Genomic DNA, 23,810 nt, shown 5'->3' on the forward strand with positions numbered 1-23,810 from the left:
CGGATGCTCCTCCGGCGGGGGCGGGCGCCGGAGAAGCGCGACGCCGGGGACGTGGACCAATGGCGGCGCGCGGCGGGTGGCCGCTCCAATGAGCGCCCGCCGCGTCTGCCTGGAGGCGCGTCGCTGCCGCCGCGGAAGGAGCAAGCTCGGCCGAGGGAGACACGCCGCGCCGGCCGCCGACATCGCACGGGAAGCCGCTCGCTCCACGCCGCCGCCAGCAGAGGAAGCCGAGCCGCCGCGCTTCGTCCGGATGGGTCCCGCGCCCCGGAGGCCCTGCCTGCCGCTCCTCGGCCGCCTGGCGCTGGTGGCGCTGGCTTGCCTGCCCCCGCTCTCCGGTGAGCGCCTCCGCCGCAGGCCCGCCCGCCCTCGGCCTGAAGCAGCGGGCCCAACCGTCGCGGGCCGCTCAGTGCCCCGGGGCTCCGGGAGGCTGAGGGAGCCGGGGAGGGGAGGGGAGGGGAGGGGGCGTCTCTAGCCAGGCGACCTTCCACCTCGCTAAGCAGCTGAGCTGGGGCCCGGGCTTAGCCTGGGCTAAGATTTGGGGCGCCCTCGGTAGGGCCGAGGCCAAATCGCGGCCCCGGCGCTCCTGGTGGAAGAGCTGAAGCCGAGCCAGGCTTTTGTGCTGCAGATTCCCTGGCTGTGATGTCGGTGGACCTGGGCAGCGAGTCCATGAAGGTGGCGCTGGTCAAGCCCGGGGTGCCGATGGAAATCGTCTTAAACAAGTGAGCCGGGAAGCCCTTCCTCCTCCGAGGTTACGGCCTCAGCCTCAGTTCTGGGGAGGCGGCTTTGTTCGTGGGGACTGACTTGGCTGCCTTGCTTGCTCTAGGGAGTCTCGCAGGAAAACCCCACTAGCCGTGGTGCTGAAGGAGACCGAGCGGCTCTTTGGTGACAGCGCAGCAGGAATGGTAAGCCCTCAGACTCCCTTTCCTGGGTCTCCTCCTCTCTTTCTCTCTCAGGCAGCTCTAAAGACTTCTTACTCACTCTTGAACTGAGTTTGTGTTCCTTCTGCCTTGCCTCTTCTTATTTTGTTCCACCCGCTCCGGCCATTAAGCAGCTCGCAGGTGCTTTTGGATTCACGCTGCAAAATGCAGAGAGAGGTTTGGTATTTTGAACTGGCTCCATTTGAGCTTTATTGTGAGGAAAAAGCATTGCTGCCGCGGAGCATTGTCTGTTGTGGCACTTTCATTTTGCAGGCTATTAAAACTCCAAAGGTCACATTCCGCTATTTCCAAGACCTTCTGGGCAAACATTTTGACAACCCCCAAGTGGCTCGGTACCAGTCACGGTTCCCAGAGCATCAGCTGGAGAAAGATGCAAGGAGGGAGACGGTCATCTTTAGGCTCTCAGAGTGAGTATCCACAGACAGTGTCTCTCGCACTGCTCAGGCACAGTGACCAAGTTGACTCGGAGAGTTTTGTACCTCCTGGAAATGAGTCCTGCGTTTTATTTTACCTTTTTCCTTCTGGGCATTGGTCAGGTGTCCCAAGTGCTTGTTTGAATAACTGTGGTGGGAGGTAGGCACCTGCCTATCATTATTCAAGGAATGGGATTTGAACCATTTGCAGTTGCTATGTGGATAGAATCTAGTTCCTTGCAAAACATATTTCTACAAGCATCTTTAAGGGGACTCGATTGTTCTTATTTTTTGCAGCAGGTTGCAATATTCTCCAGAAGAGATGCTGGGTATGGTCCTGAATTATTCTCGGACACTGGCTGAGGATTTTGCAGGTTGGAATTGCTTTTGTGTATACATTGAAGCATGAGAATTTACTTTTGGAAATGGATGTGGGCGAAAGGCTGGGGAAGTGATTCTCCGGGTGGTGTTAAGTTTTTTTCTATTAGCCCCATCTAGCAGTACGGAGCAATGAGATTAGTTAGGATGCAATAATAGTTTGCTTACCGGGCTTTCTTCCCTGAAATATTAGGAAGAGGAGACAAGCATTTTCAGGATCAATCGCATCCCTTTGCAATGTTCAAGCTTTTAGAAATGGGGGGGAGGGTGTCCTTACTTTCCTTATTTTTAATTTTTGGTTCTTGGGGAAGACACTTGGAGGGTGCAATCAGTTTTAACATTATTTTAACTTTATGGCAAGCTTTTGACAGCAACTTATAAAAAATGCTGCAAGCATTGCATAATTTTAAATCTTTGTTTTATTGTTGTTGATGTTTGAGTTGTTTTTAGCAATAACGTGTTAGCTAAATAGTATTTTGCTGAAATAAAATGAGATGATCCATTTTGAAAGTTACACATTGCCCGCAAGTGAAGGAAACAACAAGAAGTTAAAAGGTATGTGAACTGTGAGCTAACGAGCTGCTTTCGCTGCTCCTTCAGAGCAACCAGTCAAAGATGCAGTAATCACTGTCCCTGCATACTTCAACCAAGCAGAGAGGAGAGCTGTTCTGCATGCGGCCAAAATGGCCGATCTCAAGGTTCTGCAGCTCATCAACGATAACACTGCCGTGGCGTTGAACTACGGCGTCTTCCGGAGAAAAGACATCAATGCCACAGCTCAGGTGGGTTGGGGCAAACTGGATGGTGCAGTATTCAGGGACAACGATCTCAAGACAAAGCTTTTGCCTATTGATTATGTGCCATCAGGACAGTGCTGGCTCTTAGCAACCACAGAAGGAGATTTTTTCCCAGGGTGGTTTGTTCCCAACCCGGTCCTTCTCTCCGTACACCCATTGTCACGAATTAAGTACATCCCACCTTGCAGCTGGTTGTTACCCTCTTCTCTTTCCTTCTGCCTTTCCTAGCTTTGTGGACAGCCTGCTTCTTTTTGTAAACTGAGGGTCCACAGCTTCCACGATCCTATAGAGGAAAAAAGACTGTAAGAGCCCAGCAAAGTAGAAATGCCACACATAAAACGGTAGTTCAGAAATAGATGCCTGTACAGGTTTCTAGGCCCTGTCCGCAGTATCTCCATGACAAGCATGGCAGTAGAGAAGAAGCCGGGCTGGGCAGGCCACACACTGACTTGCTGGCATCCTTTTCCTAGAGGAGTCATTCTGAATGCCTCTTCCAGGGCCTTTTTGAAGTGCAATGTTTTTCTCTTTTCAGAACATCATGTTCTACGACATGGGGGCAGGCAGTACCGTCTGCACCATTGTGACCTACCAAACTCTGAAGACCAAGGACTCGGGGGTCCAACCTCAGCTGCAGATCAGGGGTGTTGGGTAAGAGTTTCTGTTTGAAATCTGATCTCTCATTTTCTGGCAAGTCAGAAGGAAAGAGATGTGCAAATGAGTCAGAAGTTTGAGGGAAGGGAACAGAGGCCAAGCTTCGGGTGGGAGGGTGGAGTGGAGTCAGGGTTAGACTTATTGACAAGTAGCTCCCGCTAATGTCCTTCTGCCCTTGGCTCTTTTTGCTCAGCTTTGATCGGACGCTGGGAGGGCTGCAGATGGAGCTGCGCCTTCGTGACCACCTGGCCAAGCTCTTCAACGAGCAGCATCCGGGCAAGGATGTCCGACAGAATCTACGTGCCATGGCCAAGCTGCTGAAGGAAGCCAATCGGGTGAAAACAGTGTTGAGTGCTAATGTGGACCACATGGCTCAGGCAGGTGGCACCCAGAGCTCTTGACTGCACCTGGGCACAAGGGGCCTGAGATTGGCAGCTCAGTAAAGTTGGTGGTGGCTTTGAGAGGAAGGGGAGCCTCCCACGCCAGTTCTTCCGCTGGAGGATTTGAAGTGGTGAGTTTGGGGTTCTCAGGTTCTCTCTTCTTCTTTCCAGATTGAGGGTCTGTTGGATGACATCGATTTCAAGGCCAAGGTTTCCCGACAAGAGTTTGAGAATCTGTGTTCTGACTTGTTCGAGCGAGTAGCAGGACCCGTTCGGCAGGCCCTCAGTAGCGCAGAGATGAGCCTGGTAGGTACAGGAGTGGTGGGATGCAGCCTTTGGGAGTCGCAGGGCTCCACCAGTTATTAGCTGACAAAACAGGGCAGGATTGCACAGCAGCTGCTCCTTCTACTTGGAAAACATCATTTTGTTAACTGGAATATTTCTTGTTCTGAGTTCGCACCACCCTTAGTTAGAAATACATAACAGTAAAAGTGCTTCTGCTGCTGACCACCCAGAATTTCCCCATCGGCTAGCAAGGCTGAGCCTGGCTCCTGAACAGGCTCTGTCCCTTTCTCCCACTCTCAGGATGAAATTGACCAAGTGATCCTTGTCGGAGGGGCTACCCGAGTGCCGAAGGTGCAGGAATTTCTGTTACAAGTAGTTGGCAAGTAAGGTTGCTTCCTTGGCCTCCTCCCCACTGCCTCCTTAGATGGCTCAGTGTAGCCAGTCACACCTCGCCCAAGGCATCCATTCTGGCTCATCCAGCTCAATGCTTTCTCCTGGCTGGCCTGGGAACCTTGGTCTTGCAGGAACGGAAACTGAGGCCAGCTCTTTCCGGCTGGCTGAGGAGCAGGGACCCCCACCCAGGCATTATCTCCTCTAAAGTGGGGCACAGCTAATAGTGGAGGGGGGAGAGAACTGGTCCTCCACTTCGCTGGTGGAGCTGAAGGGCAGCACCTCCATCTTCTCCAGGGAAGAGCTGGGGAAGAACATCAATGCTGATGAGGCTGCTGCGATGGGTGCCGTCTACCAGGCAGCTGCTCTGAGCAAAGCCTTCAAGGTGAAGCCCTTCATTGTCCGTGACGCAGCCGTGTACCCGATCCAGGTAAGGGGAGGTAGAAGCAAGCGGGGAAGGGCTGGCCGTTGGAGAATGAACTGGGCCACTTTCCAGAGTGGCGAAGAGGGCAAGCAGGCCGCCTCTTCCCCCCTTCCCTCCCACAGGTCGAGTTCACCCGGGAAGTCGAAGAGGGGGACGAGTCCAGGAGTCTGAAGCACAACCGGCGCATCCTCTTCCAGCGCATGGCACCGTATCCTCAGCGCAAGGTCATCACCTTCAACCGCTACACAGACGACTTCGAGTTCCAGGTCAACTATGCCGACATGGGCTTCCTGAGCGAGAGCGACCTACGGTGAGGGCATTTCTGGGCCGGCTGTGGGAGTCCAGCCGCTTTGGCCTGCGTAGCTCCCAGGGAACGAGGACGCCCAAGACGTGGCTGGAAGCAGCAGCCTGCAGCTGGTTCGCTTTCACCTGGGCTCGACGTAGTGTTTCCCCTCCTTTTGGGACCTGTGGGCGGCAGTTGAGGAAAAAGATCCTTGCCCGGCTTGCCTAGGGCTTGGCATCTCGGGGGCAGAGCTGGAAGCCAACTGCAGAATGAGGAGGGGCCTCACTGCTCACCCATCCCCCTCCTGCTGCAGAGCTTTTGGGTCCCTGAACCTCACAAAGGTGAAGCTGCGCGGTGTGGGAGAGAGCTTCCAGAAGCACCTGGATTATGAATCCAAAGGCATAAAGGCTCATTTCAATATGGATGAGAGTGGCGTGCTGAGCCTTGATCGGGTAAGTCAGGAGGGCCCTTGGCCTGACGTTGCGCCATGCAAGTGACGGTTACATTTTGTGATCTGCTTTGTGAAAGCTTTCAGCATAGTTTCCGTGTGTTTATTTCTTTCAAAGTGACAAGAAACCTTCCGGTCAGCATTCAGCAGTCATGATTGGGGAGGGGTTGAGAGGCCAAGTGCCACAGGTTGCTGCTGAGCCTCCAGCCCCAGCCCACATCACAGGTGCTTTTTTCCTGCCCTCTTCCAGGTGGAGTCTGTATTTGAGACAATGGTAGAGGAGAAACCAGAGGAGGAATCCACACTCACCAGTAAGACCTTTGGTTTAGGAGCCACCGCTGGGCTTCGCAGGTGGTTGGCCCAGGGGACTGCAGGAGCTCCAGCCAAGGCTTGGCCTTGTCAGAAGCCGTCCTGAGGCTTGTTTCTTCTTCTGGGCAGAACTTGGAAACACCATCTCCAGCCTGTTCGGAGGAGGCAGCCCTGGGCCAGAAGCTTTTGAGAACGTGACGGAGGCTGTTCATGTGAGTAAGGGCTGGAGCCTAATGCAGGCTGGGCTGGAGTTAGTATCAACCAAGGCGGGTGTGTGTGTGTGTGGGGGGGGGGGGAATTCAGGGTACCCTGGATTAGCAGAAGCTTTGCACGTGAGAACGCCTAAAAGCAAACCGATAGCGTGGGTTTTGAAGCCCACCCCCGGGCTATATGGCGTACGTGGGACTTTCAGGAAGCTGGGCTTTATGTGGCTTGGGCTTGCATCCCCCGTGGCTTGGCTGAGTTGTCTGGCTTTGCAGAAGTTCTCTCAGGGCTCCTTGTGGTTTTCCGCCCCCAGGAGGAGGAAGAGGCTCAAGCCAAGTTTGGGAGAGACGATCAGAAGGACCATGCTGGGCCTGCTAGTGAGGAGGGTGAGAAGCAGCCGCCCAGGTCTCAGGAGAAAGCTGCTGGAGAGGCTTCTGCCCCTGAGGGCCAGCAGGAGGAGGCTGGAGAAAAGGCAGGATCCAAGGTGAGGCCTTTTCTGGCAGGGAGGGGTGGGAAACCTTTATGGGGTGAACGAGCATCGTGTCCAAGTGGAACAGGGCGCTGGTGTCTCCCCAACCTGTGCCACAATGGGCTTCTTCGAATCCTTGATGGGTGATAGCGATCTTCATTGGCTCTCAGACTGCAGACACTTCTGTGGCCCGACTGGCCCCACAAGGAACCCCCCATAAGTGACATCCTCCTTGTGACCCAGTGAAGCAGGGCTCGTGGGACTGAGTCTCAGAGGCAGAGTAGACCTTTGCCCGCCTCTGGCAAAAGAAAAAGTGAGCAGCTGGAAACCTTGTTGCTCCCATCTAGGAAGCCCCAGAGAAAGCAGAGGCTGGAAAGGGGGAGGACCCCCCTGTAAAAAGTCCCGCCGAGAAGGCAGCCATGGCAGTGGAGGAAGAGAGGAAGGCCAAGAAGCAGCGGCTGGTGGAGGAGATTGCAGTAGAGCTGGACGTGCACGACGTGCTGGACCTGTTGCCGGAGGAGCTGCAAACCTCCAGCCTGAAGTAGGTGGGGGGGGGTCAGCCCCTCCTTGCCTTGTGGGAAATGGGCGGTCTGGCCTGTCCCCCTTCTCATCTCTCCCAACCTCAGGTTGCAGGAGCTGACCGAAAGGGACCTGGAGAAGCAGGAGAGGGAGAAGTCGGCCAACAGCCTGGAGGCCTTCATTTTTGAGACCCAGGTACGAGTGGAGGATGGATCAGAACAGCCTGTCCACCCCAGCCAAGCCTGACTGATCTCCTTCGACGCTGCCAAGAAGCAGAGATGCCTTGGCCAGCCAGGAAGAAATAAGGACAGCTGCTTGAGAGGCCCATTCCCTCGGGTGTCCTCAGAGGTTCTTCTTCAGAAAAGTGAGTCCCTCTCGTGCTTTGCAGGACAAGCTCTATCAGGAGGAGTACCAGTTGGTTGCAACTGAAGAAGAAAGGGAGGAAATATCCAGGAAACTGAGTGAAGCTTCCAGCTGGATGGAAGACGAGGGCTACACAGCCCCAACAAAGGTTAGACGTCACCAATACGAAGCTGAGAAAGACACAGGCAACATGTGGCAGTTCCCAACTTCCCCCGTTACTGGCCATTTTGGTGGGGGCAGTACCTTCAAATGGTAGCTGACAGGGTGGGGGTGCTTGGGATCCCCTTCCCTCATCAGGGCAGCTCGTAGGAGGAGCACTCGGCACAGAGTTGGTCAGTTAGACCGGCGGCGTGGCACGTGGCCAATTGTTTCCTGGCACCACCACCTTGATGTTTCAGTGTTTCACTCAGTTGGCATAAAAAGCCTCATACAGTTGCAAGAAAAAGTATGTGAACCCCTTGGGATTACGTGGAGTTTTGCATGAATTGGTCATAAAATGTGCTCTGAAATTCATCTATAGCAACATCTAATGTTTGTGTAGTATTATTTTAAGCAGACTGTGTTTTTCTATTGTTGTGACTTAGATGAAGTTCAGAGCACATTTTATAACCAATTCATGCAAAACTCCACGTAATCCCAAGGGGTTCACATACTTTTTCTTGCAACTGTACATGAGGCCACTCTTATTGGCACATACCTGACCAGTTCTCCTGGCACTCTTGTTTTCTTCACATTATGATAGACAGTGGGGCTTGCTGAGATCTGGTCCATTAATCATGGTCTAAGGGCTGGGTTAGCTTCTGCGTGGATCCCTCTGGCTTGTGTGGGCGGCTCCTGCCATACCAGAAATGGTCAAAGGATGGCTTTGCACTGGGCTCCATTTCCTCTCTGTTGTGATTCCCAGGAGCTGAAGGAGAAGCTTTCTGAGCTGAGGAGGTTGTGCCGGAGCCTCTTCTTCCGGGTAGAGGAGAGAAGGAAGTGGCCAGACCGCCTGGCTGCCCTGGAGAGCCTGCTGAATCACTCCAGCATTTTCCTCAGGTAGGAAGAAGGCAGGGCAGGGCAGGGCAGGGCCCCTAGACCTCCTCACACCCTTGAGAGAATCTTCAGCTTCTGCAGCATGTCCAGAGTGCCTGAGATGTAGCCAGCTCATATAGCCAGCACCTTGCAGCTTTTTACCCCTTCCATAGCGTTTCATGAATTGTGGGGCATCCTTGATTCTGTGAATAGAAGCTAGAAAAGGGATTTCTGGGAAAACTTAAAATTGTGGGGCCTCTGATTGCTGACTTAAATGGAACTGCAGTTTTATTAGCAAAAATAGATGGTGTGTTCTTGTCCAGCCTGCTGGCTTGAAATAAGATCTTCCCAGGATCAGCTGCCCTCTCCCTGGTGCAATTGAGACCGGGAGCTGCCACCTGTGACAGGCACCTGCGTCTGAGTTTTGCTTTAGGCAGGCTGAGCCCCTTTCCTGCTCCTTTCAGGGGGGCCCGAATGATCCCGGAGCCTGATCAGATATTCACCGAGATCGAGCTGAGCACTTTGCAGAAAGCTATCAATGAGACGGAGGTAAGTGCAGCCGCAGGAGGTGACCACAATGTTGGGGATTCCAGGCCTGCCTATGCAGCAGCAGGCAGCCTTGCGTTCGAGAGCCGCACTTAATCCCAAAAAGCACAGACAGCTTCTGCTCCAGGACGTGTTGGTGGTCTTCCTGTCTCCAAGTTCCTTCTTTGGGGCAGGAGATCAATTCCCCAAGGTCACCTTGCTGCACATGGCACAGCCAGGATTTGTGGCCAGTCTGATTCCTCAGGTGGCCCTGCTGAATTCTGCTGCCATCGGCCTTTACTGTATGAAATTGTAAAAGACAGCTATAACATTCCCAATGTGAGGGAAGTAGCTACTTAGGCAGAAGGCGGCCAGCGATGAGTAGCTAGGAGACGAATGCCGGTTGCCTTTTCTTTCCCAGGTGTGGAAGAACGAGACCCTGGCCGAGCAGAACAAGCTGCCTCCCACCGCCAAGCCCGTTCTGCTTTCCAAAGACATTGAGATGAAGATCGCAGGCTTGGATCGGGAGGTGCAGTACCTTCTCAATAAGGCCAAGTTCACCAAGCCCAAGAAGAGGGAGAACGCCACCGGGTCTCCGGAGAATGGCAAGACCGCCCCTCCCAAGCAGGAGACTCGGGAAGGTGAGCAGGCCTTCTGGCAGGTGTTCCCTGCCTCTGGATTCCTGGACTGGAGCCAGAGCAGCCTTCGGAAGCCCTCTGAGTGCCCTTTGCTAGAGTGCATGTTGGGTGATGGAGGGAGGGCTGCTTTCACTGCAGAAAGGTTTCTCTCCACAACTGTGTTTTTTCTGCCACGAGCAGATCGGCCGGAAGATGCCAGCCCAGCCAAAGAGCCCCCCACGGAGGAGAAAACGCCACTGGACAATGAGTTGGACCCAGATGGAGGTAAGGGAACCCCGATGAAGGGGGAGGAGGAGGAGGGAGCCTTTCCTTGGGTCACACTGGAGTCCACCCACCAGATTTCCACATTCATCCAGAGCCACAAGTGCTACAGCACAGCAGTGGCATTTACCTGTAGTCCTCGCTCACTGACCTTGTTCATCTACTGTTGCAAATGTCCTTGAAGATCTGTCCATCGCACCACCCCAGGGCCACATGATCGCCGTTTGCAACTTTTCTTGATGGCTTCCCACAACCCCAAATCAGTGAGGAAGCCAGCAGGGAAGGCCACCCATTGCTCTGGTTAGTTTTCCCAGCCTCCTTGTGCTTGCACTGACCCACAGCCTCTTCTCAGCCATCCTGGCTTCGTGCAGTGCTGGGCCCTACTTCCCATGACCTCCCTGCAGCCACCCCACCCCCCCACCCCCCCGGACCCAAAAGCTCCTGACTGGGTCTCCTGCCACTTCCCAGTTAATGGCCCATTTGTCTTGGAGGGAGTTAGGATAACAACTGGTCATTGCAGCCACCTTGCTCAGTAACAGCAGTGTCGGTCTCAAAGGCCATGGTAACCAGAAGAGTACCTGTATCATTTCCAGCATGGTTAACATTTCACGCAGATGATGGAAAAATAATGCTAGTTGAATAATGCAAAGCTGCTTAAGTGGGCTGGAACTTTCCACAAGCACCTGGCAGGAGCTGGGCACAATCTGGGCACTCAAGTCCCAAGCAAGCCCTTTGATTGGCCAGAGACTGTGAGGCGGTGGGGACTGTCCTGGGATAGCAAAAGGCCCAGCAGGATATTTCTGAGATTGTTTCCTGATCCCTGCATCTGAACATTTAACTGTGTTTGTTTTTGTCTTTAATGTAGTCCCGCAAACAGATAAGACTGCAGAAACAAAAGAGACCAGAAGTAATGATGAATTATAACACTTCCTCAAGTCCCTGTGTGCATCATCAACATCTATTTATTTACAGTTAATTTTACTGTTTTTATGATGGACATGGTTAGTGGAACATGGCACAAACTGATGACAAAATAGAATTGTATTTTTCCCCCTTTTTGTTTGGGGATTTTGTTCTTGCTCATTTGGAAATTTTCTGCTGTATCAACTCCTTTCTTTAAAGAAGACTTTCAGCTCTTTGGAAATGTTTGCGGTGTCTGACCCAGCTTTTTCCTGGGATCAGCATTTTTCAGCAATGGATTAAATCTACCTGGATTTCTCTAGGACTTTCGATGCAGAAAGCAGGGCCTGCAGCGGCTCTCCTTGCCTGGAAAACCTGGTCATCTTACTCTCTGCCGACGGCTGTTATCGCTGTCTTTATTCCGTAGCTCCATGAAACATAAACGGGTAGGCAGTAACGGTCTGAAAGAAACCTTAAATGTTCCCTGTTGTACCTGAGGAGGTAATATAAAACAGAACAGCCAGGCGGCAGGCAGGCCATCCGCACCCAGGCTGGCGCTGACAAGCAAGAGAGAGAATCCGTATCCTCTTCTGGTCTACTTTCTGTTCAGTTAATACTGCGGCCTCATTCTGTACCTTTCAAGGGGCCTCCATGCAACTCGGCTGCTGTTATGAAAGCTAAGGGTGCTGTCAGAGCGTGGCTGGCCGTTCGTTGCTCCTAAACGTTCTACCCTCTGATTTCTGGTAACCACTTTAACAATCCTGAATCCATGATTCTTATCGAGGCATTTTTTGCTTTGGGGAAATATATAGGGGAATAGGAAGCGGGCTCCCAAGGCTGGCAGCTTCTGTTGCTGCTGGCCTTTGAGCTACTAGGGTGAGACATGAAGCTTTTTCACAGTATGAAAAACTTTGTAGCCTTACAGGCAGAGGAAGATCCAGTTCCTCTATTCGTATTCTTCCCTCAAGGAATCTCCTTTGTAGGAACAGAAAATGAATATTCTGTATTTGTCAGAGATGCTCGGCCCAGAGGAAGCACTGTTGGACTAACGTTAGTTCAGAAGTTTATATGTTGAGTTTGTCTAATTCTGTAGCTGTGGGGAATTCCGCCTCCCCCCCCCCTTTTAGGCCGGTTCCTAGAGCTTGAAAGCCGACCGTGCATAGCATGCCCCTCTTCCGCCTGCCTGCCTGCCTGCCTGCCATCGCTGGAGACCTTCCTGCGCTCCTTCCCGGCCTCTTGGCTGCCTGCAGAGAGAGGGAGGGAGAGACGGACGGGAACAGCCGCAACCTTCCTAGCTTTCCAAGGGCGTCTTGGAATCGGCTTCCTTTTCAGAGCTTATTTTCTTAAAGAGACGCAACGGTTTTCTGTGGGCCTGTTTTGGGCAGAACGTGCTTTCTACTGTCAGTCCCGATAAAGCAACTGGAATCACCGCCCGGTGCCTGAGTCGTCTTGGGGGGGGGGGGGTCTCGCCGCCGCCGAGCTGCCCTCGATTGGGGTGGGGGGGAGACAACAAAGGGATTTTCGGCGGGTTGGCTGCTTTCGCGCATGCGCTCTCGCGGGCCTAGGGCAAAAGAGTAGGATGGCGCCATTGCTCGTAACAGGAAGTGGCGTTTGGGGGGCTGGGAGTGACGTCCACCCTGGCCAATGGGCGGCGGGATGGCGCTCGGGAGGGGCGTCTCTGGCCAGGCGAGGGAGCACGAGCGTCTTCCGACGGCAGGGGTACGTGAGGCCGCTGGGGGGGGGGGCAGCGGAGGGAGGGGGCGGGCGGGGGGAGGGACCCTTTCTGCCGGCCGGGGCGCCGTTCGAGCTGGCGGAAGCGGCGGGTTCCGTCATCCTCCAGGGCCGCCCTCCTTCCCCGGCACCGGGGGCTTCGCAAAGGCTGGGCTTGCTGGCGCCTCTGGGCGGGCTGAGGCTCCTGGTGCCGGGAGGGCTGCAGGCGATGGGGGTCGCCCGCCCCAAAGCCTTGGCCGTTTTGCAGAGCCGGAGGGAGGGAGGGAGGCTGCCCGGTGCTGGCCAGGTTCAACTTCCGGGGACACATTAGGTTATTCAAATAAACAGGTACATTTCCCACCTGATTTTCAAAGTGACAACATCACTGGAAAAAGCGACTTACGACCGTTTTTCACCCAACTATGTCAGCATCCCTGTGTGGTCAAAATCCAGACAGTTGGCCACGGACTCCCATTTCTGACTGTTGCAATGTCCCAGGATCATCCTTCCCACAAGCAAAGTCAACGGGGAAGCCAGACTCATTTAACAACCAAGTTACTAATTTAACAACTGCAGTGATTCGCTTAACAACGGTGGCAAGAAATATCGTAAATCGGGCCAAAACCCACTTAACAAATGGCTCATTTAGCAACATCAATTTTGGGCTCAATTGTGATCATAATCGAGGATTACCTGTAAAAGGTAGAAAAAATTGAGGTTCAAGGTATCTGGAGCAGTTCTTTTTCTGAAATTCTTGCGGCTAATTCAGAATTTGCAGGATGGATACTGAAGCAGAATGACATTAAAGAAGGTGCCAGAACTGAAATAAAACGTTTATTAAAATTGTCCCGATTGAAGCACCAGGAGCCTTCCCCAATCTTTCATGGTGAGCCCAAGTGATGGGGATGGTCTGTCTCCAAAGAGCCTGTTCGGGGTAATATGGTTAAGGTACTTGCCTAGAAAGCAGAAAATTGAGTTCTAGTCTTGCCTTAGGCATGAAAACCAGCTGGGTGACTTTGGGCTAGTCTATCTCATCCCAACCTGCCTCAAAGGGTTGTTGTCATCTTAGGAGGAAGGATCATTATGTATGTTTACCGCCTTGAGTTGCTTACAAAGCAATAAAGAAAGTATAAAAATCTAATAAATAAATGTCAACTTGCAAGGAGGTGACTTTTGTTGAGCAATTTATATAGGTAGCCCTGTAATCTCTCCCCCTCTCTTCTGAGTTGCCTTGTTAGACATCAGCAAGGGAAAGCTGCGTATTAATGAGGATTAAGTGTCCAACAAGTATTAGATGCCTTTTACAACAAAGAGGGAAATAATTAACCTAACTGGAGTTAGAGCAGAAAATGTGTTACATTTTGCAAGAGTAACTCTGAAGAGCTAGCAGCCTCTTCCAGGGGTTAATTAAAAAAAACCTGGGCCATTCAGAAGAAGAGGTATAAGAAGGCAACAGGGAGAGAAATGTTAGTCCTTCCAAGGCTGCTTCGATTACTTGCCCGGAGCTACATTAGTGGAAAGGCTGATAGACAAAGTTTGTCTTGAGGGTTAATTTTTGTAGCTTGAACCAAGGTGATTGTGCCAGGAGGAAACGGGGCAGGTTAGTTCTCCTCTGAAGGAGAGCCCCTTCCCTGCCTTAAAAGCATTTCTACTGCCTGGCTCTTCCTTCCTTCCCTCCTTTCCTTCTGGGCAGCATTCCAAGCCCTGTTGGCGTCCTTTAAGGACCTTTGCCCTTTGGGACCTACTTACTGCTGGAGTGTGATGAAACCAAATATTGAGGCTCCTCTGGAGTAGCCCCGTCTCTGGGAGGAGGGCCTTCTCCACAGGGGCAGCCTGGGGAGGTCGGTGTAAGAGCTTCTCTTCAGAGGCCAGGCGGACTTTATTGTATTTGCCCGTGCTTTAAACTGAACTGTGATTCTCGTTTTCTTAACATCGATGGCTCCTCTGGCACACCTGCTACTTCGAGCAGGTAACAGTCCTGGTATTTTGTTCTTCTGTCCATAAGCTAATACATCTCAAAGGTGTAATGGAAAACTATTGTGCTTCAGTTCTTACCTAGAAATGGGAAGGGGTTCTTGGTTTTTAATCTGCCTGCTGTGCCCAGATGGTCTTGTGCCCAAGTAGGTAAGTATTTTTATGCTGAACTTGCCTTCTCCAATGGGCAGCATTTGACGCGTGTTCTCTGTGTCTCTCAGCTTGCAGAAGAACATCTTTGAGCTCAGTGTGGCCTTCTGAGATCTGAAGGCAGGCAGGCGAGAGAGCCAGTCCTGACGCAGGAGGTTGCTTGTTCCAGGAAGACCTTGATCCGCTCTGTTTGGTCTTGGACTATTTGAGTTCAGAGGTCAGAACAAGGAGTGGAAAAAAAACCCTCACTAATCTTTACATGCTGGGCACGAACTCTGTTTATTACAGGCTGACTCTGCGGGGGTTCCATTGTCGATGGGTGCATTTATACTGAACTCTGTGTCCAGCCTGGCCCTCCAGTTAATCATTCTCCAGAAAGCAGCCATGAGCGCAGTTGAAATCAAGCCAGAACTTCGACAAAGCCTCTGCCCAGCAGAGACGCAAACAGACAGTCAGGCAGCTGCTGGCTCCCTCTTTTGAACCCTTGGCTGCCACCCTTCCTCTCCCCTTGGTCAGCAACTCTGTTGCGCCTGCAGTTTGGACTCTTAAAAGCGGAACAGCCTACTCCTTCCCTCCACTCTTTTTCTTAAGCTTTGGAAGCACAAGCCCACCCAACAATGGCGGGAAAGAATTATAGCTATCACCGGTTTGTCATATTCACTGCTATGTATGTTGGATACACCTTGTACTATTTCAACAGAAAAACCTTCTCCTTCGTGATGCCTTCAATCATGGAAGAGGTACAATTGGACAAAGATGATTTAGGTAAGTTTGCCTGCCTGCCTGCCTTCCTTCCTTCCTTCTTTCAGCTTATTTGTTGATGGGATCCTTGGAGAGGGGATCCTGGGGCTACAGAACCCTTTTGGAAGTTTCAGAGACTTCATACCAAGAGAGTTGGAGGGAATTTGAGAACCAATTTTATGCTTGGGACAGGTGTCACTTTGCCAGGGAAACCTGCTTGCTGCTGTTTCTCAGACATTGCAGTTCTGCAGCCATTGTTTAGAGAGGCTACAATATTGGGACAATATTGAATAGCTTTTATTTGGAGAGAAAAGGAATTGTATCTCCAGATTTGAGCTCGATCCTTGACTGGAAGGGGCATCATGATTCTGGCTGCTTTAATGATGCCGCAAGAGAAAACTGTCTTTATATTCACTGTGGTCACTCAGAGGCCACAGGAAGCCCACAGCCAGACCCGGAGCTCAACGGTGCCATTTTATTGCCGTCCTCTGTGGGAAAAGTACCACTTCTTCTCTGAAATGGCTGCCCTCCGGCTTTTCTTCTCTCTGGCCACAATCAGTCTTGCTGCCCTCCTTGTACTCAGGATCCTTTTGGTTGATTCTGGTTAACGCCGCCTGTCTGAGCCCCTTTCAGGCCAGGCCCTGGCAATCGTGCTCTTGAGGTTTTTCCGCGGCTCTCGTTCAATTCAGGTCTCATCACCAGCAGCCAATCTGCCGCTTATGCCATTAGCAAGTTTGTGAGTGGTGTCCTCTCAGACCAACTGAGTGCCCGCTGGCTGTTCTCTTCCGGCCTCCTTCTGGTGGGATTGGTCAACGTGCTGTTTTCTTGGAGTTCTACCGTTGCCCTGTTTGCAGGACTGTGGTTCTTCAACGGGCTGGCCCAAGGCCTGGGCTGGCCCCCCTGTGGCAAAGTGCTGCGCAAGGTAAGCGAAGGAGCCAATTTTTCCCCTGCAGGGGCAGTTTAGTGTGGGAGCAGCAAGTCAGGTTCTTGTCCCTGGGAAGCCACCAGAAGGTGGCCCCACATGGATAGCCCCTGGCTCTCCCCATGCAGAGCTGCAAGCCGAGAACGCCGCGTTGACTAATCTTTTGTGTTAGTGCTGGGAGTTTGCAGCTCTTTAATGGAACCAAGAACTGCCCTTGCAACTGTGGGGAGGGAGAGGCCGTAGTACCTGTGCTCTCTGCTAGTCAGAGATGTCATTTTTCTAGGAGGGGCTTGGATTGGCAAGGGCAGCGGGAGCTATAAATTGCAAATCATATCATGTTGCTCTCAGATATTTTTGGGATACTAGTCACCTCCTTTGGCCCTGAGCAAGTGGCCTTGTTCAGAGATGGCTGGGCCGTTGGTGACTAGGAGCAGTCTTTGGCGAGTTGGCTGCCTTAAAAGACTGCAGGCCAAAGGCCAGTCTGATCCAGAACCTCCTTATCCAAACACTTCTGGGAAACGGTTAATCCAGTAGCTGCCTCCTCCTGTTCAAGTTCCCTCACAACTCGGACTAACTGTAGAAGGCATGACTTGAGCTCACTGATAACCCAGAAGTAAGCTTTTCTGGGGCGTCTGCTGCATTGCTTGACTTCATTTGTATCCATGAACTTGGAGAGGTGGAATGCACAGGTCCCTGTGTCGGTTGCCATTAAAAAAGGTACTATGTTTTTTATTAAATGCTCTTGTCAACTGCTTTGAGGAAATCATGCTAAACAATTGATGTGGAAATGCACTTCATTTTGCTTTTCTGAGGACTGTTCTGGGGAGCATGGAAATTTGTCCAGAAAGTGTCTGCTGCTCCTGGAAGTCTAAGCTCAGTGTGAGGACTTGGCCTTGGCCTAGACACTCACACACCCATCCTCTCTCTCCCTCCCTCCCTCCCTCTCCCTTCTCCATAGTGGTTTGAACCTTCCCAGTTTGGGACTTGGTGGGCCATCCTCTCCACCAGCATGAATCTGGCCGGAGGGATCGGACCCATTGTGGCAGCGTTGATGGCACTGAGTTATGCCTGGCGCACCATTCTGGCCTTCTCTGGCTCACTGTGTGTGGTTGCCTCCTTGGTGTGCCTGCTCCTGATTAAGAATGAGCCTTCGGATGTGGGACTGCCCAACCTTGACTCTAAGCCCAAGAAAGGGAAACAAGGTGAGTGTGTAGGGAAACCGGTCCCCTTGATCAGAGATACCATCTTCAGGGCCATGAAAGCAGCCTTCTCAGGTGTGTCCCCACCACCACCACTGCCCCCACCGCCTTCTGGAACTAAATGGAAACTTTGCTGTGACTTGAAGTCAGGGATGCAGGTCTGTTATAAATATCCCTCTTCGTGAAGAATTGCTCTTCTTCTTGTAAGTGTGTCTTCCATTTATATTGTTTGAATCCCAATTACATTTTGGGGAGTTGTCTTCTGATCAATACAGCAACTTATAAGGCTAATCTATCAATAAATCCATCCGTCTTCCTTCACTTTGAGGAGCAGAGAAGAAGCGTGTAGCCAGGGCGAAGATGCCCAGGAGAATGGTCAGATTGCTGAATGGTCTCTTTCTCACAGACTCCTCGAAGGATGACAGCACCTTGGCTGAGCTGCTGTGTTCTCCCTACCTCTGGGTCCTTTCTTCTGGCTATCTGGTGGTGTTTGGTGTGAAGACGTGTTGCACTGACTGGGGACAGCTATTTCTCATTCAGGAGAGAGGACAGTCTGCCCTTGTGGGTAGGAGGCATCGCCTTTCTCCTGGGGTTTTGAGAGCTTAGCACTTGGTCTGGGTAAGCCAGAGTCAATGTTCTGTGGAACTGTATCTGTGGTGGGGTCTTTTGCATGACCGACCAGGGGAGGAGCCCGGAAGTGCCATGCAACAGGCAGGGATGCAGCCTCGTTGGAATTGTCACTGTGCTCTTTGCTCTTAGGCAGTTCCTATATGAGCGCCTTGGAAATTGGGGGCCTCGTGGGCAGCATTGCTGCTGGTTACCTTTCGGACCGTGCAGTGGCCAGGGTAAGCATGAAGGAGGAAGGGCCGCCCTGAAAACCCCCACAGGCTCTGCCTGGATGCCAAGACAGAGACGGGTTTGTCTGGGATGTGTTGACAGATACTTCGTAACAAGGATGCCGCACTTCATTTTGGATCCGTGTGTGTGTGTTGCAGGTGGGTCTCTCAATCTACGGAAACCCTCGGCATCCCCTGCTCCTCCTGATGATGGCCGGCATGGCTGCCTCGTTGTTCCTTTTTCGAGTCACCGTAACTGACAGCTCCCCCAAGGTAAACTATAGGAAGGAGGCTCAGTTATACAAGAGTGGCGTTGAAGGCGGGCAAAGCTGTTGCTCTCCAGGAGGGAATTGGTTCCCCCCCCCCAATTTCATCTCATTTATATTGTCACCTGTTTGAGTAGATAGTGAAAGGGGACCATTTTGAATGCTTTTATCTTTAGGTAAATGCCACATCTTGTGAGGATTTCCACCAGTAAAATGAATTGCAGTTTTTAGAAACAAATTTTAACGGAACAAAACAAAACTTTGCAACGTTCAGGGAAACAAAACTGGGTTTCTGAAATCAAGGTGAAATTCATTCCTGGATAGATTCTTTGCTTCCTGAACTTTTGGCAATTACAAGCCCATCTATTGAAGCCATGATAGATCATCATATTTCATCCCAAAACTGTGGCCTTTCCTCTGGCTTCAGCTCAAAAAGCTGAGAATTCCAACGATGGGGAATCTTCAGATACTGATGATGTCCCAGTCAACAACAAGGGGCCTTAATAGGTCTGCCATTAATTTAAAATTTTTAGCTAGCAAAGTTGTTTTGGAAAATTGCTGGCAAGGGTTTTCCCTTTCTGGGGTCTCTGCTTCTGTATACGATTATTGCTGTGTTTTGTCTTTTCCAAACATTCTCTCATGCTCCTTGCTCATTTCCTTTCTTTTTCTTCCAGGGAAATTATTCTTGGAATCAATTCTTCTATCCTCTGGCTGATCTTGTGGGCCTTACAGAACATGAGGTCTTTGTTCTCTCTTTCTCTCTCTCTCTCACTGATTATGTCAATCATTTTGTTGCTTCAGCCACTGACTTGATGCCAGATGCAGGGTCATTAGCAGCAGCTGCTAGCCCAGGGCTGTCAAACTTGCGGCCCACGGACCGGATGCGTCACACACTGGCCACGCCCACGCTGTTTAGCGAAGGGGGGGGAGTCGATATGTCACATGATGCAGCCGTGACAACGCATGTTTGACACCCCTGTGCTAGCCATAGAAGTGGGAGACCTCCCTCTGAGGGGCTGCAGGAACAGTTATCCTGTTTCCTAGTTATGCTATTGCAGTGAGATGACCAAGGTTTCATATTTTAGTACCCTGATCTAAAAATTACCTTAAAATAGCAATTGGCTGAGGTGCTGTTATTTCTCACTTTCTTAGTAGATTACTGAAAAACAAAGTTTACTGAAGATTAAACATTGCTGTGCTTCATCTAAGGCACCATTTCACAGACAGTGATGAGGAAAAGGAGTCCAAGAGGCAGATGCAGATAGTAGGGAAAGGTATCCTATTTGTACACCTAACCTTTTGTCCGGCTCCATTTTCGTAGCTCTGGATCCTGCTCTTAGGAGCCATCTTTGGATTTTGCTCTTATGGACCAATTGCACTGTTTGGCGTCATAGCCAATGAGAGCGCGCCATCCAACCTGTGTGGCACATCTCATGCCATTGTTGCCCTAATGGCTAACGGTATGTGAAAATATAATCTGAACCGGTTGAGGATAAAAGCCCACCTCGCGCCCAACACTCTCTTTTTCTTTTCAGTGGGAGGCTTCCTGGCTGGCCTGCCTTTCAGCACAATTGCCAAATACTACAGCTGGGGAACAGCCTTCTGGGTAGTGGAGCTGATCTGCATAGCCAGCACTGTGGCCTTTTTCCTTCTGAGAAATATCTGCACCAAGATGGGTCGCGTGCCAAAGAAAGTGGACTGAAAGGCCACACGACTTGGCTGCAAAGGAGCCTCCTTCATCCACAGCCAGGACTTCAGAAAGAAAAAAGGTAGACGCTCTAAGCAGGTTTACTGCCTGCCTTTACAAAGTGGTGGCAAAATCTCACCTGGTTGTTACTGCCAGTTCTCATCCTTCAAAACCTAATGGAGGCCCTCAGGAGCCTGTCACAGCCTCTGCTGGGTTCACTGGCAGCGCCCAGCAGTGGGGACGGAGCAGCTGAATAGAAGTTTCACTTTTGAGAAATTGCTTCACACACACACACACACACACACACTTTTGGTATGTGTCATTTCCTACGTTAGATTTTCAATTGACATTTTCCAAATCATCTCACAAATTACACTCAGGTATAACCAAACAGGAAATAAGTTAGAAAAAAAGGGAGCCATACTCTTACTCCGCTTAGGTTCAGTCGATAGCAGGTAAGTTGAGAAGTAGACTAAAAACTACTTTTAGAATTTGAGAGAGAGTAACCCTCAGATCAAACTTTATTGACTGTATCACAAGTATCGGTATAAACTGAGGGGTTTGATGCCCTGTGTCTTTAATAGAAGAAAAGCAGTATTAAACTGCTGGGGTTGGAACTGCCTAACAATTCTGCAGCCATGAAGATCTCCAGATGTAATTAGATGCCTTTAGGAATAAATCTTGCTACATTTACTATAATAGCTTCTAAACTATGACTGTTATATGGAATGCGTGTGTCAACAAAAATAAAGAATTGTCCAGTAAAAGTTGTGTGCCCGTCTGAAGAATTGCTGGGAATCAGGTGACATCTACCATAGTAACATCTGCCTATCCTAGGTCTTTGGGAAGTATTTAATAGGTGGAAAAATGACAAATTCAGTCTAAACATCTGGCTGATTGACCGTAATAATAAATGTTGTTGGATGTCAGTTTATCCCGAAGTCAAGATTAAAATCATCTTTCTTTAAAGAATATTTTATTTCCGCATGCAATAAAGAAAGTGCCAAGCATAAATTAAACACATGCATGTAGCCAACAAGGTTTCCTTCTAACTTCCAGCAGCAGAGGTTGTCCAAACAAGGACGGAGTAGAGCAATTCGACTCTGGAATTGCTGGAAAGCCTTTCTGGTCCCAAGATCCAAACAGTCCATTGGGCAACTGAAGTGGAAGAACTTCCTCCTATAACCCTGGGACAAAGGGGCCTGCCTTCTCTGCTACCTCCAGTGCAAGTTTCAAGTTTTGATCAAAGAGCTCACATCTGAAATAGTAGCATAACAGAAGCAGACTTAGAATAAAAGGCCACCCTTGCTTCATAGCGCCACGTTTTTCATTCTAACTTTACCAAGGAAAAAAAATTCATATAAATGTTTGGGTCCAGCATTGTCCCTGCATACTTATTGGGATATGCTAAAATATAAGACAGTACATAAAGAAGACTGCAGGGCCCCTGAAGAAAATTCCCTATTCGAGGAAAGACGGGGGGTGGGGTGGGGGTTGACAGCCAACGGACCCCACAGGCTCAGGCCAGGCGCCAGGACACCCCCACCCAAAGGGCTTTCCTGGAATGGGGGGGGCTTCGAGCGCACCTGATGGGCATCTCCAGGGAGTAGAAGGGGTTTTTCAGGGCGAAGTCCGAGTAGATCTCGTAGATCTTGCGCAGGAGGGCCTCGATGCCGGCCTGCCGCGGGTCGGCCAGCACCACGAACTTCATCCCTGCGAAGGAAGGGAAGGAGAGGGAGGCGGAGGCGGGCATGGAGGGCCGACCCCCGCCGCCCTCGGCCCGGCCCGGCTACCTGTCAGCGTCTGGAAGCAGTGCAGCTTGAAGGTGTCCGTCTCCAGCACCTCGATGCCGGAGCTGCCCTGCTCGGGGGAGAGCTGGGAGCCGATGGCGAAGAGCCTGCGCGACGAGAAGCAGGGCCGGTGGGCGGAGGGGGCGGGGTGGGGGTCGCCCGGGGCCCCCGCCTTCCCCCGCCCCCCCCGGCCCACTCACGAGTGGAACATGGAGGCCAGCATCAGCTTCTCGTTGGAGGAGAGCCGCGGGCGGCCGAAGCGGATGGCCACCGGGTAGTTGGCCGAGTTGCCCAGGAACTCCTGCACGTCCTTGCCGTCGGCGGTCAGGCGCCCGTTCACGTCGGCGCCGTTGATGGCCAGCACGGCGTGGCCCACTGCGGGGAAGGGAGGAAGGAGGGCGGCTCAGCCGGGCGGCTCTCCCCCCACCCACCCACCCACCGCCGCCTCGCCGCCCCGCGCCCCCCCCGCCCCCTCACCGCGGATGCCGTCGCGCTGCCCGAAGGCCACGAGCACGCGCTCGTCGTGCGCGCGCAGCACCAGGTCCAGCGGGAAGCTGAAGGTCTTCTCGGCCTCGGCCCGCGGCGCGTAGTGGTCCAGCTGGTAGACGAGCCCGCCGGCCTTGTTCACCACGAAGACGCTGAAGATGGCCATCGCGGCACCCGTAGGCCTGGCGGGGGGGGGCTCGCCACGCCTCTTCCGGGTGCGCTGAGCCGCGGGATTTCCGGCCTGCGCGGACGGCCGCCTTCCTTTCCAGCCGGAAGCCGCCCAGGAGGAGCACGTTGCCCCGCCAGCTGCGCCATGGTAGGTAGGCCCCGGGCCGGGCGGGACGGGTAGGCGGCTGGCCGTGCGGGCGGCTGACCCCTCTGGCGCTCTCGTTTCCCGCAGCCGCCCAAAGACGACAAGAAGAAGAAGGACGCGGGCAAGTCCGCCAAGAAGGACAAGGACCCCGTCAACAAGTCCGGCGGTAAAGCCAAGAAGAAGGTGGGCGCCGGGCAGGCCGGGCGGGAGGGGGGGCAGGGCGGCGGGGGAGGCTGTCGGCGGCCCTGACGGACTTCTCTCCCCGCGAGCAGAAGTGGTCCAAGGGGAAGGTGAGGGACAAGCTGAACAACCTGGTCCTCTTCGACAAAGCCACCTACGACAAGCTGTGCAAGGAGGTGCCCAACTACAAGCTCATCACGCCCGCCGTGGTCTCGGAGAGGCTGAAGATCCGAGGGTCGCTCGCGCGGGCTGCGCTACAGGAGCTCCTGGGCAAAGGTGAGAGGCCGGAGGCGCCCCACTCTCGCCTCTCCCTGCAAGAGCCCAGCTGTGGGCCTTGAAGGATTGCAGCCAACAGCCCCCCCCCCTTCCCCTTCCCCAAATGCTCCTGGTCGCGCTCGGTTTTCTAAGCTTCCTGATCCTCTGATGCGTGTTTTCTCCTGGCAGGTCTAATTAAACTGGTCTCCAAGCACAGAGCACAGGTCATCTACACCCGAAACACCAAGGGAGGTGATGCACCAGCTGCAGGAGAGGATGCTTGAGAAGGTGAGTCCAGATGGCAAGTACAGTTCCACACAGCCAAATAGGATTGACTACATTGTGTCGGAAATATCTAATTTCTTCTTTGGTTTGCTTTGCAGATTTTCAAATGGTTTCCAGAGTTACTTGTATACACAAAAAAAATAAATTGATTAAACTCTTTTGAGGCTTTGTAATGATCTGAGCAAGTGCGAATTATTATGCAAGGGGTAAAATGGCTCTACTGTATTTGAATAACAAAAACGTTATGAAAGCATCAGCTGTATAACTGGGGGCAATGCAAGTATGCTAGCTAGTGTCTATCTTGGTAAGTTTGGACAACTTGAATAAACAAGGGATATATCGAAAGTCATAGATGACCTCCTAACTTTGATGGCAATATTTTCTGCAATCTCATATTTGCTTTGTGGATCTTAGACAAATGCATCTT

General features: G+C 52.0%; 4 protein-coding genes across 8 annotated transcripts; 3 read left to right on the plus strand and 1 right to left on the minus strand.

The window, feature by feature from the left end:
* Window positions 1–147: 147 nt before the first annotated feature.
* HYOU1 (hypoxia up-regulated 1) lies at window positions 148–12,019 on the plus strand. The gene is made up of 24 exons (XM_070952380.1): window positions 148–335; window positions 626–719; window positions 824–902; window positions 1,191–1,345; window positions 1,649–1,725; window positions 2,330–2,511; window positions 3,059–3,174; window positions 3,371–3,554; window positions 3,729–3,863; window positions 4,143–4,225; window positions 4,530–4,662; window positions 4,779–4,966; window positions 5,253–5,391; window positions 5,638–5,698; window positions 5,826–5,908; window positions 6,214–6,384; window positions 6,717–6,910; window positions 6,996–7,083; window positions 7,277–7,399; window positions 8,156–8,289; window positions 8,730–8,814; window positions 9,212–9,431; window positions 9,609–9,692; window positions 10,555–12,019. The coding sequence occupies exons 1-24, from the start codon at window positions 251–253 to the stop codon at window positions 10,611–10,613; spliced, it is 2,952 nt and encodes a 983-aa protein (XP_070808481.1). The 5' UTR covers window positions 148–250; the 3' UTR covers window positions 10,614–12,019.
* A 641-nt stretch (window positions 12,020–12,660) lies between these two features.
* On the plus strand, window positions 12,661–21,222 carry SLC37A4 (solute carrier family 37 member 4). 5 transcript variants are annotated; one of them, XR_011600969.1, is made up of 11 exons: window positions 14,204–14,268; window positions 14,495–15,188; window positions 15,854–16,086; window positions 17,045–17,288; window positions 17,692–17,850; window positions 18,045–18,130; window positions 18,281–18,394; window positions 19,062–19,127; window positions 19,709–19,847; window positions 19,923–20,156; window positions 21,137–21,222. XR_011600969.1 is itself a non-coding variant. In XM_070952449.1 (10 exons), the coding sequence occupies exons 2-10, from the start codon at window positions 15,041–15,043 to the stop codon at window positions 20,087–20,089; spliced, it is 1,356 nt and encodes a 451-aa protein (XP_070808550.1). In that variant the 5' UTR covers window positions 12,661–13,185; window positions 14,495–15,040; the 3' UTR covers window positions 20,090–20,978. The 5 variants fall into 5 exon arrangements, 3 of the variants coding, with proteins under 3 accessions (XP_070808550.1, XP_070808548.1, XP_070808551.1); XR_011600968.1 differs by having other exon boundaries at window positions 21,134–21,218; XM_070952449.1 differs by lacking the exons at window positions 14,204–14,268; window positions 21,137–21,222 and adding an exon at window positions 12,661–13,185 and having other exon boundaries at window positions 19,923–20,978.
* TRAPPC4 (trafficking protein particle complex subunit 4) lies at window positions 21,034–22,532 on the minus strand. The gene is made up of 5 exons (XM_070952453.1): window positions 22,342–22,532; window positions 22,065–22,239; window positions 21,868–21,971; window positions 21,661–21,787; window positions 21,034–21,332 (listed from the first exon to the last, which is right to left on the minus strand). The coding sequence occupies exons 1-5, from the start codon at window positions 22,514–22,516 to the stop codon at window positions 21,254–21,256; spliced, it is 660 nt and encodes a 219-aa protein (XP_070808554.1). The 5' UTR covers window positions 22,517–22,532; the 3' UTR covers window positions 21,034–21,253.
* A 131-nt stretch (window positions 22,533–22,663) lies between these two features.
* RPS25 (ribosomal protein S25) lies at window positions 22,664–23,382 on the plus strand. The gene is made up of 4 exons (XM_070952332.1): window positions 22,664–22,670; window positions 22,761–22,846; window positions 22,936–23,119; window positions 23,288–23,382. Exons 1-4 carry the CDS (start codon window positions 22,664–22,666, stop codon window positions 23,380–23,382), a joined length of 372 nt encoding a protein of 123 aa, XP_070808433.1.
* Window positions 23,383–23,810: the final 428 nt, after the last annotated feature.

This window comes from Pituophis catenifer, unplaced genomic scaffold (genome assembly GCF_029215685.1).
Source record: "Pituophis catenifer annectens isolate HBS135680 unplaced genomic scaffold, rPitCat1.0.hap2 SCAF_12, whole genome shotgun sequence".
In the NCBI taxonomy this organism is placed as follows: Eukaryota; Metazoa; Chordata; class Lepidosauria; order Squamata; family Colubridae; genus Pituophis; species Pituophis catenifer.

Bases quoted from the DNA above. Each gene is read 5' to 3' on its own strand.
- HYOU1 (XM_070952380.1), top strand. From the start codon at position 251: ATGGGTCCCGCGCCCCGGAGGCCCTGCCTGCCGCTCCTCGGCCGCCTG. The intron at 5,699-5,825 runs GTAAGACCTTTG...TCTTCTGGGCAG, and splicing joins GGAGGAATCCACACTCACCA to AACTTGGAAACACCATCTCC. The intron at 5,909-6,213 runs GTGAGTAAGGGC...TTCCGCCCCCAG, and splicing joins ACGTGACGGAGGCTGTTCAT to GAGGAGGAAGAGGCTCAAGC.
- SLC37A4 (XM_070952449.1), top strand. From the start codon at position 15,041: ATGGCGGGAAAGAATTATAGCTATCACCGGTTTGTCATATTCACTGCT. The intron at 16,087-17,044 runs GTAAGCGAAGGA...CCTTCTCCATAG, and splicing joins GTGGCAAAGTGCTGCGCAAG to TGGTTTGAACCTTCCCAGTT. The intron at 17,851-18,044 runs GTAGGAGGCATC...CTTTGCTCTTAG, and splicing joins AGGACAGTCTGCCCTTGTGG to GCAGTTCCTATATGAGCGCC.
- TRAPPC4 (XM_070952453.1), bottom strand. From the start codon at position 22,516: ATGGCCATCTTCAGCGTCTTCGTGGTGAACAAGGCCGGCGGGCTCGTC. The intron at 21,972-22,064 runs GTGAGTGGGCCG...CTCGTCGCGCAG, and splicing joins CTGGCCTCCATGTTCCACTC to GCTCTTCGCCATCGGCTCCC. The intron at 21,788-21,867 runs GTAGCCGGGCCG...CTTCCTTCGCAG, and splicing joins CTGCTTCCAGACGCTGACAG to GGATGAAGTTCGTGGTGCTG.
- RPS25 (XM_070952332.1), top strand. The intron at 22,847-22,935 runs GTGGGCGCCGGG...CCCCGCGAGCAG, and splicing joins GCGGTAAAGCCAAGAAGAAG to AAGTGGTCCAAGGGGAAGGT. The intron at 23,120-23,287 runs GTGAGAGGCCGG...TTCTCCTGGCAG, and splicing joins ACAGGAGCTCCTGGGCAAAG to GTCTAATTAAACTGGTCTCC.